General features: G+C 47.8%; 1 protein-coding gene across 1 annotated transcript; it reads left to right on the top strand.

Annotated features, from left to right (window-relative positions):
- The first annotated feature begins 3,648 nt into the window (after window positions 1-3,648).
- On the top strand, window positions 3,649-7,401 carry LOC100191253 (uncharacterized). The gene is made up of 5 exons (NM_001136687.1): window positions 3,649-4,153; window positions 4,257-4,345; window positions 4,454-4,531; window positions 4,686-4,756; window positions 6,460-7,401. The coding sequence occupies exons 1-5, from the start codon at window positions 4,048-4,050 to the stop codon at window positions 6,842-6,844; spliced, it is 729 nt and encodes a 242-aa protein (NP_001130159.1). The 5' UTR covers window positions 3,649-4,047; the 3' UTR covers window positions 6,845-7,401.
- Window positions 7,402-10,700: the final 3,299 nt, after the last annotated feature.

Below are 10,700 nucleotides of genomic sequence, written 5' to 3'. Positions count from 1 at the left end.
CCAACGGTCGGCTTCGCCAAAGAAGGAAAGAAATCCGCACCGGACAGTGTCCGGTGGTGCACCAGACTGTCCTGTGCGCCAGGCGACAGAAGGCAAGAATTGCCTTCCTGGAATGCTCTCAACGGCTCCTAGCTGCCTTGGGGCTATAAAAGGGACCCCTAGGCGCATGGAGGAGCACAGCAGGCAACCTTTGAGCATTGTTGATCATTCACACTTCACTCTTGTGCACTAGTTCGACATTCTTAGTGATTTGAGCTCTGTTCTAGTGAGAACCTTGAGATATTGTTTTGAGCTCAAGTCTTGATCGTGTGTGTGCGTACTTGCTGTGGTTTTTGAGTGTGTTGCTTCCCTCCCTTACTCTTGTGCTTCATATTGATTCTTATTGTAAGGGCGAGAGACTCCAAGTTGTGGAGATTCCTCGCAAACGGGAAAAGAGCAAAGTAAAAAAACACCGTGGTCTTCAAGTTGATCATTGGATCACTTGAGAGGAGTTGAGTGCAACTCTCGTCCGTTGGGACGCCACAACGTGGAGTAGGCAAGTTTTGTACTTGGCCGAACCACGGGATAAACCACCGTGTCATCTCTGTGTTGATCTCTTTGTGGTTATCGTGTTGTGCAAATTCTCCTCTCTAGCCACTTGGCTTAACTGTGCTAACTCTAATCAAGTTTTGTGGATTAAGTTTTAAGTTTTCACAGGATCACCTATTCACCCCCCTCTAGGTGCTCTCAGTCACTGGTATAGTTTTATCAATGATAGTGATGTCCTCATCAGGTACCAAACTCACCCCATGGGAGATGTGAAGGCGACACAAGTAGAGTAAGGTGTGAAGAACGCCAAGTGGCTTGGCCAGATCAAGTGCTAGAGATTGGTTGCGAGTACTCCATGTGGGAGAGTGTGACTTATGGGTCACCACTAGCAAGAGGATCTATGACAACCTTGGGCTTGCCTTGATGGGGAGTAAGTGGTTGGAAAACCACCGAACCTCAAGAAGAAAATCCTTGTGTCAACATTTGTCTTCCTATTAGTTTACAAGCTTGTTTATATTTGTTCACATCGGTGCTAGTGCTTAATGTTGCTCGTGTAACTAGTTTACTTATGTAGTAAAGTAGTTGTTCTCTTGTGCTAGTAATCGTGTGTAGCTTAGTAGATTTACTTATGTAAATAAGTTATTTACCTCTCTACTTTAGTTTTTGTAGCTTTGCTAGTTGGGTAGTGATAGTGCGCTTAGGCTTTGTGCGCTTTCATCACCAATACATGTAAGATCTCCCCGCTTGATTGAATACTAGTTACATAGGTTTGTGTGACCTTGCTGACTAGTGTTTGAGTGATCTATACCTAGTTTGGCACCTTAGCTGTGTATTTAAGATCTTTATAAGGTGCAAATAATAGATAGAGGGATGTAGCCTCGATTAGTCTCATAAATTTAATTCCACATTTGTTTTAGATTTCTACTATGCATAAAGTTTTATAAAAAATATTCACCTCCCTACAGCCATCTTGGTCCTAGCAACAATGCTTAGTAATATACATGGTGATTAGTGTTGGTGCTTTGTGAAGTGCTTATGCTACTTATACCATGCTTTATGCGCTTGCTCTAGGTTTTGACATAATGTTTAGTGAGGTTTATATACCTTTACCACTCAGTGCTTGTGTGTAGAATTATTGTACTCAGAGGAGCTTGTAGTCATCCGAGAGCATACCAATCGCGTCTATGGTGTGTCTACCACCCTATATCGAAGGAAATGAGGCCAACGCCAGTTTGGCTAGAAGCTCGATAGTGAAGATGACGAAGGGCAATCCACGAGATGTCATCTCCAAGATCCACTTGCACGTGACAAAGCCTTGGGGACTATCACAGAGTTATTTGACCGAGAGCTTGGTCCTTGTGAGGGGATCTAATGAGAGCTAAGGGGAAACTTGAGCTTCTTGATAAATAGGTAAATAATATTAGAGTTATCCATGAAACTTTACATCTTCATCTCAACTGTTCCACACTTTATTTATTGGTTACATATATTGTGTGCTTTTCTAGTTTAGCTTGCTAGGCTAGTGATAGGATTAGAACCTAGTTGCATAGCTCTTTTACGATTGAGATAGCAACACCTCTTATAAAATTGTAGTTATATATCTAGATATATTGATTTCTTATATGTTTGAGTAGGTGGCAATTAGAGGCCTTAGGTTGAGAAATAGATTGTTAAGTTGTCTAGTTCACCTTCTTCTTAGGCGTCATAGTTCATTGAGATATATCAGTCACGCTCTCAATCACGAGCTGCATGGACCCTCCCATGAATACATCTCTTGATGCAAGATTACTGATCTTGATGGATGAAGAATCTTGATGTTAAATGTTTATAAAGTTAATTATTGGTTTAGGATCCTTTACTCTTATAGCAATCAAGTTACGCTAATAAAACCTTACCAACTAAAAGTGTTAGTTGAAGTAAGCCATAGTCAGGTTTACCTTGTTATCAGTCATGTATTTGTCAGCACTTGTTGAGTATAAAATGTATCCATCCTTTCTATCTCCACACAAAATAAAGGATGCTCAGAAGATAGGGAATGAGATATCTATCGTGAAGACTTCCGGAATGTTAGGCGTGTGAGTCTAGTCGTGGACCTTACTGAGACGTAATGATGTTAACTTCTTGGACTTGACATTTTTTGAACTTCGAAACATTGATGTTTCTGATTAGTTGGGGGAGTGTGTTCGTTTTTTTATAATACTGGAAAGATTAAGAAAAAATGTTTAATTGGAGTTGGACTAAATCATCTAATAAAAAAACAATAGTTAGCAAGTTAATATCAGATTTTTAACTATTGCCAACCTAACTATTGCTTCTATGTTTTAGGTTATAGTAATTTTATTTTCTCTAGATATAAATTGTTATTATATGTATCTAAAAATAGTATACATGTAGATACACATACACCCTGGTATTTAAGAATGGGCGGTGCAGTAACCAATAATAGATAAAGGAGAAGGGCTAAAAAGCAAGTTTGCTGCTACCGAACGCCTCGCTGGCGCGACAGCCTGCTCCAGATGTACCCAGCCAGAAGTGGAAGCGGAGCGATCATGGCCGTCGAGACAGGGGGCCAGGTTTAGCGGAGGGCCCCACCCATGCGATGCGAAGGTGTGCCGAGGTGCTCTGCTGAGGGCCCCACCTGGCGGAGGGACGGGCATCGGTAGGAACGGAACGGACGAGGGGGGAGAGAGAGAGACGGAGGGGTTGGCCGGTTGGAGGGTTGGCACGGGGGTGACGTCAGCGGATCTCGCTTCGGGATCCTCGCGGGCCCCGCCCATGAGCGTGACGGTGACCGGGCGAGAGCCAAGAGGACCGGATCGGAGGGGCTCGTGGCTCCGCCTCCGGGCTCCCCGCCCCGGTCGGGCCTCCGCTTTGCTTGGAAGACCTGCGCGCGCCGGGCCGACGCCCATCCACCATCCATCGCATCCAAGAATTGACCGACTCCCAGTGACGCCCTGTGTGCTGGCTTGGCTCTGCCTCTGTGTGTTGGCCTGTTGGGTAGAGAGAGACTGGTGACCGAAGAAGCAAGGAAGGCAGCTGTGCTGTGCAGTGAGAGGTCCGTGCAGGCAAAGCCTAGCTGCAGTTGCTTGCTTGCCATCCACACCACACACCCACAGCAAAGCCACGAACCAACTCATCGGGCGCGGAGACCACCGCGGGGGGAAAAGCGAGGGAGGGGGGAGAGGACTGAAGAGAAATCATGGAGCCGATTTGCTGTGGAGATTCGGGCGCGTGATCCGGTCGGATCTTGCTTTCCCGGGGGGCGATCGAGGCCACGCCGCTGCTGCCGCGGTGCCCTCCCTCTGCCTCTGGGCTCTGCGTGTGACGTGCCGTGCCATGGCGCTCGCCCTCGCCTATATCCCCAGCCTCCCTCGCCCCGCCGCTGGCCGCCGCATTCAGTAAAAAGCCACCTACCCTACCCTCCTGCGCTGGTACTACTTACTACCTAGCCAGGCCAAGGAGCCCAACGAGGGGGAACGCTGCGGTAGGCGCGCGCTGCTCGTCCCACCCCACGCCGCCATGACGGTGCCAGATGCCGAGTCGCGCTTCCATGTCCTCGCGGTGGACGACAGCCTCGTCGACAGGAAACTCATCGAGATGCTGCTCAAGACCTCGTCCTACCAAGGTGAAATTCCGTCCGTGTTTCTGGGTGTTTTTTTTTTCTCTCCCCTTCTTTCCCTGCGGCGAAATTCCGTCTCATCATCATCCGCCGCGCCCTCGTTGTCCAGTGACCACGGTGGATTCCGGGAGCAAGGCGCTGGAGCTGCTGGGGCTGAGGGACGCGTCGTCGCCGTCTCCGTCCTCGCCTGACCACCAGGTAAGGAGGGGAAAAAATCCTTCGCCTTCGCCTCCGCTTCCCCCTTCTCTCCATCTCCCCTTCCCCTTCTCGCGCCTGACCAATCCTCTGTTCCTGCTCTTGCTACAGGAGATCGACGTGAATCTCATCATCACTGACTACTGCATGCCAGGCATGACAGGATACGATCTGCTCAAGAGAGTGAAGGTGAGTGTCCTTAAATTAAGTTACCCCACCCCACCCCTCTTGGTTTGGGCGCTCATTAATAGCTAGCTGCCCTCCTCCTGGTCCACGGACCACCACGGCGCAGAGTGAGATCTCATCTTTGCTTGCTCAAATTGCCGTTTCTGGGATGATGCAGGGGTCCTCCTCGCTCAAGGACATTCCTGTGGTGATCATGTCGTCTGAGAATGTGCCTGCCCGGATCAGCAGGTCAGCTCCCGACCGCATTCAATTTTAAACCTCATCCTCACCACGCTCTCATTTACTGCGCATCCACTACACTAGTACTCCAAACCTCAGATCCATCTGAACATGATTGGAGCACTGCTGTTCTTGCCTGCCTGCCTGCCTGCCTGCTTCTTCTGAACACAAGTGATTAAAACATCGTAGTACACGCATGGTACAGATCATGGCGGTCAAAGGGTTGTTGTTGGGAGGGGGGGCTGTCTAGGGAGAGATGCTAGATTGCCCAGTTTTGCATGAATGGATTCAGAATGGATTGGGAGAATGGGAGGTGAATGTGTGAGGGATTATTTAATCTCTCTTACTTTTTGCCAAAAAGTCGCCTAGGGATTATTTAGTTTGTTAACTAGTAATGTTTGCGGGCACAACAAAGACTTTCTTTCTTCAGGCGTTGGGATCGGTTTCTTAATTTGGTTGGAGCACTGAAAGATTTGCTGCTTTTTTGTCTCTAAAAAATTCGTGCCTTGCAGTAAGTAGGGGGCATTAGTGAAAGCCTGTCTAGTTAGTAGGTCTAAAGCTCGCACATAAATAAAGCATCCCTGCATTTCAAAACTCTGCTTTCCAATCTTCGCCATATAAATGTCCCAAGTATCTTAAGGCTTATCAAGGGTTAAATACAAGGGAAAAAAACACAAGAGACAGTATCTCGATGAATTAACGTCTCTATCTAGATTCTACTCATATAACCCACATAAATAAGTCGTATCTTCAGATATTCTAGTGAATAAGATACAAGACTTAAATACATTGAGTTGTATGAATTAGTTTTTTAGGTGTATCTTAAAGAACCACGACCTAATATATAGGTTGTATGCCCTAATACAGCTCATCTCTTTCATCTTCCCCTTAGGCTTTTTTTTTTACTTTTTCCGAAATGAAAACCAACAGAAAAGAAATTCAGTCTCCGCAATAGTCCAGTCGGGTTTCGATTTAAACAAAGAAAGCTGGCATAGGCCAAACGCCCAAGATTTGGTCTTTTTCAGATGAGAACAAAAGAGGAGCATGGTAGCGTGATTTGACGGGACAAGGAAGAGAGAGAGAGAGAAAGCCCAGGAATTCCCCAGAACAGCTCCCTTGACGTTGCCGCGTAACGGAACGGAGGGCCTTGGGGGTGGTGGGGGCTATTGGACGCGCCCCGCTGCGTTTTCATGCATAGATCGCCATATCTCGGTGACAGCGACGTAAAGCATAGGAAAAGCTCCTCTCAGTGCCTCGCTGTGTGCTGTGTGGTGGTGGGCCAAGATCTCGCGAAATCTTTCGGACACAAACCCACACCAGATGCATGGATTTGTTGCAAAAAGAAAAAATAAAATTATATTTATTTATAATCACTTTGTTTATATGTATGCTAAAAACAAGACATCTACTTTTATGCATCGAGTTCTCTGTGGTCACTGTCCGGTGGCCAAGATTTCTGGGCGAGGGGGGGGGGGGGGGGGGGGGGGCTGTGCTGAGTCAAAAAAAGGCGCTGAAATTCGAGTGACCGGATCTTTTCCACTGTGCGAGCAAAGATCTCTGGCACGTCCGCTCTGGGCTTGGCGCGATGTGACCGCTTGCGTCTGCCTCAGAAACCAAGGCGGGGGAAAGAAGAGGATTCGATGCTTCCTTGCAAGCGACCCGCAGGTTCCCTTCCGTTTCCGGCTAACGGTTGCAGCTGACGGCTGTTTCAGGTGCTTGCAAGACGGCGCGGAGGAGTTCTTCCTGAAGCCCGTGAAGCTGGCCGACATGAAGAAGCTCAAGTCGCACCTGCTGAAACGGAAGCAGCCCAAGGAGGCGCAGGCGCAGGCGCAGGCGCAGGCGCAGCAGGGACAGGCGGTGGAGCTGGAGCCTGAGCAGCAGCTGGACCCGCGCACGCAGCCGGCGCACGACGCGGAGGAAACCGCGGCAGAGCCGCCGCCGGCCGCATCCAACGGAACCACCGATGGCGGCAACAAGAGGAAGGCGGCAGCCATGGAGGAGGAGGGGATGCTGGCCGTGATGACGGTGGCGGCGCCGGAGAGCAGCACCAAGCCGAGGCTGTCCACCACCACCAGCAGCCTGGCGGTGGAAACCTGAGCTGAGAATCGGACGGCGACCGGATCACATACTACTACCTACGTACATTAATCCACCATTGCGGGCAGTCGAGAGGCAACCAACCAACCAAGAACCAACCGACCAAACCCAGGCCACCGCCGAGAAAGAGCTCGTCCTCCTTTTCTTTCGCTGGTTCTTTTGGTTCTCGGAGCTAATTAATGGAATGAAGGTGTGAGCTCCTGGGGATGGAGGGGCGGTTACGGGCTCTAAGTGAAGAACAATTACGACGTACCTTACCTAGCGGCTGCTGCTTCGGCCGGCAAATTTTGTTGTGCTCGTGGTCATGGACACCCTTGTGTTCGTTAGGAGGGGGTCGGGGTGGAACGGTGAAAAGGAAGCTGTAGATAGAAAAGGCAGGCGTCTCATGCTCTTGTTGTCTAGTCTAATTTTTAATTTTACTCGGCTTATTAATCACGGTACTGACTAGCTGCCTCAAAACCTGTGATGGATCAGTTGGCTGCTGATGTTGTTTTCGCTCAGTTCTTTTCCCACAAATATGTACACTCAATATTCAAATAAACTCTTTTCCAATATCTAAGATTTAGAATATCTCTAACAATCTCCTTTATATCCCGCATCTACCTACTACTCTAAAGAACTTTCTCCTCTATATTTTGTTTCTCTTTACGAGCGTCATCTATACGTTAAATGTTCATATTAAACATATTTTCATCTAGATTTTTGTACCTGCTTATCACATCCTGAAATGTCTTATATACATTTTAGTTTTACTCATTTTGTTATCTAAAGTATAAAAACAAACAGAGAAGAGAAGAAAGAATTTTTATATAGAGAGAATGAAACAACATACTCTATGTATAGAGAACGTTTTAAAATACACGAGGATAATCTTCTCTAAATACAAGGTAAGGGACAATTTAGGAGAACTACTCGAGATAGTCTTAGTGGCTGCTGAAACCAAACACGCACGTCGTTCTTGGCCATATCAGATGATTTTTGTTAAGAATTTAGTTAATTTTATGTTTAATTTAACCTAGAAAAAATTATAGCAAATTATGTGATAATGTATGAGCGCATGTGTAAGGGCGTGTTTGGTATGGCTTCAGAGTAGAACTCTAAGGATGAGCTAACAAGAGGCTGTCAAACATCTTAACTCCAGAGTTGCAAACTCCATGAAGTACATCTTTTGCTGCTATGAAAACTCTAAAAAAGCGACTCAGGCGTAGAGTTTGGAGTTACTGGACCGTCACTGGTTATGAGAAAACCATTTAAATTAAGAGCAGAGCTGCTCCACCAAGAGTTTTGGAGTGGAATTGCCATGTCAAACACGCCTTAAATCTATTATTGTCAATATTAGCAAACACAAACAAATAGTACTATACTCGTTATAGTAAAGAATAGACTGAATTGCATAAATTCAAAGATAAGGATGTACACTGTGGAGAGACTAATGCTCAAGATAGCAATTGTTGCCAAGATCATCTTGATTGAGGAAGACTGTAATTTTACTTCATAGCCCCTTAAAAATCTCTCAAAATATTATATATTATATGTGGTTATACATTCCCTAACCAAGCTGGCACATAGTAACTAACGGCTATGGAGGTTTCGGACGTTTGGAGAACCACGTGAGCCTGACCCATCATCCCCTGTCGGCATGACGATGGAGGCAAAAATTCTACAGCATGGACAACGGTAGAGTGGTCCTTCCACGGCGATCGATCCGGTGTCGGCCCCCCTCGAAACAACGTTTCAGAAGCTGAGACGCAACCGTGACCCCGGGCCCCTCTTTACTCTTTCACACGAGAAAAGAAAAAAAATCACCTACTAGGAGTAGGAAAGACTGAACTGTAGCAGTAATAAGAAACTGGTAAGCACCGAGTGATTTACAGATGAAAGAATATAATATAACAAGAGAACATACAGTACTGTAGTTGAATTAAAACAAGTGAGAGAGAGAGAGAGAAAAGAACACTGTTTCGTACAGTTCGCCATACTGGCATGACGCTACTACGGCAGCGCACCAGAGCAAGTAAACAAACCACCGGTGGTTGGGCCGGCGGGAGGAGGCGGGGGGCAGCAGGATCACCGCGGATCGGATCCAATAAGCTAGCAATATCTCTGCTGCGATGATGACACACGCGCCTGCACCGGCTTGCCACGCAATTCGTTTGCTAGTCATGCATTCGCACGCACGGCCAGTAGTATGCGTTGCATCTGGGCATGTGTGCGTGGTGAGCAAATTGCTGGCCATATGGGGGTGTCGCGGCTCCTCTCCTTTCTTTGCTTGTCATGGCAGCCTTTGCCGCCCCCCGGTCGAGTAGACTGGTACTGCGTGGGGCCAGTCGTGCAGCGAGGCTAGGCAACGACATGCTTCCAGAAATTTGGCGTACTGCACACACTTCTCTTTGGAACAATTGGATCTATACCATTAAAAGATCCAAACTTTAGATATATACCATGGACCCCACATGTCATTGACTCATGTGGACCCACATGTAAGTGAGATAGTAATGGTATGGATCCAAAGTGGTGATCTTTTAATGGTATGGATCCAAATTTCCCCTTCTCTTTTGGGACGCCGGGGCAGTGACATTTAAATTTATTTTTACCATGATGTTGACGCCTTTTTGGAGCGCCAAACACTCAAACAAGAACCGTGGCGGTGCCTTCTGCACAGGGGCGGACGGTCCGCGCGCAGGGGCCGGACGGTCCGCGGCCTGGTGCGAGGCGCGGTGATGCTCTCTGCGCAAGGGCGGACTGTCCGCGGCCTGGGGCCGGACGGTCCGCGGCCTGGTGCGCGGCTAAGGCTCCTGCCTGACGGCCGGACGGTCCGCGCCCTAGGGCCGGACGGTCCGCGCGTACGCAGGGACGGCGGAAGATCGCCGACGGCGCCTGGATCTCGCTCCCGGGAGGGACCCCGTCGGGGAGTAGAGATCCTAGGTGGTGTCTAGGCTCGGGTAGACCGACCTAGACTCCTCTAATCGACGTAGAGTCGAGGAGAGGCGGAGAATTTGGGGATTGAGAGGCTAAACCTAAACTAGACTAGAACTACTCCTAGGATAAAATGCGAATAAAAGTTGTATTGATTCGATTGTTGATGATTACAAATCGGCCGTAGACCTCTCTATTTATAGAGGAGGGGGGCTGGACCCTTTACACAACTGATTCCGAGCTAATCCCGCGAATATAGCTAACAATCGTAGCACAAAACTCGGAACCCTAATCTGCTCTGCGCATGCGCGGATAGTCCGGCCTACAGGCGCGGACCGTCCGGACCGCGGACCGTCCGGCCTCAGGGCCGGACAGTCCGCCGGCTCATTTTTGGTTCGAACATATGCCCCCCTGCCTTTTGGTGGAGCTGGGCGAACCAAAAGCAACTAACTCGATGTGATCACATCGGTTTTCTTAGGCATCTTGCCACATACTAGGATGGTACTGTTTGAAGAAACGCCCATTCAAAGCCTTAGGTAAATCCTTGCCTTGTAATGTTTGTAGTAAATAAGCGTTACCAGACATCACCTGTTTCACTTTATAAGGACTCTCCCAGCTTGGCGACCATTTCCCGAACTTTCGGTCTTTATTCCTTAGAGGTAGAATGGTCTTCCACACCAAGTCTCCTACTTGGAATGATTTTGCTTTGACCTTCTTGTTGTAGGCCCTGGCTACCATGATCTTGTCCTTTTCTATTGCTCTCAAAGCTATCATCCTCTTGTCGGTCACCTCATCAATATTATCCATCATTGAATTATAATAATCAGTAGCAGTTAGATCATTTTGTCTGGCAAACCTGACAGCATTCAAACTTATTTCCACAGGTAACACTGCTTCCTGCCCATAGACAAGCTCAAAAGGAGATACTTTAGTAGCACTA

This window comes from Zea mays, chromosome 3 (genome assembly GCF_902167145.1).
Source record: "Zea mays cultivar B73 chromosome 3, Zm-B73-REFERENCE-NAM-5.0, whole genome shotgun sequence".
Taxonomy (NCBI): Eukaryota; Viridiplantae; Streptophyta; class Magnoliopsida; order Poales; family Poaceae; genus Zea; species Zea mays.
The sequence above is the reverse complement of the archived record's forward strand: the minus strand, read 5'-3'. Positions and strand labels throughout refer to the sequence as shown.

Excerpts from the sequence above, each read along its gene's own strand:
- LOC100191253 (NM_001136687.1), top strand. The coding sequence starts at position 4,048 with ATGACGGTGCCAGATGCCGAGTCGCGCTTCCATGTCCTCGCGGTGGAC. Across the intron at positions 4,346-4,453 it reads CGTCCTCGCCTGACCACCAG|GAGATCGACGTGAATCTCAT; the intron begins GTAAGGAGGGGA and ends CTCTTGCTACAG. Across the intron at positions 4,757-6,459 it reads GTGCCTGCCCGGATCAGCAG|GTGCTTGCAAGACGGCGCGG; the intron begins GTCAGCTCCCGA and ends CGGCTGTTTCAG.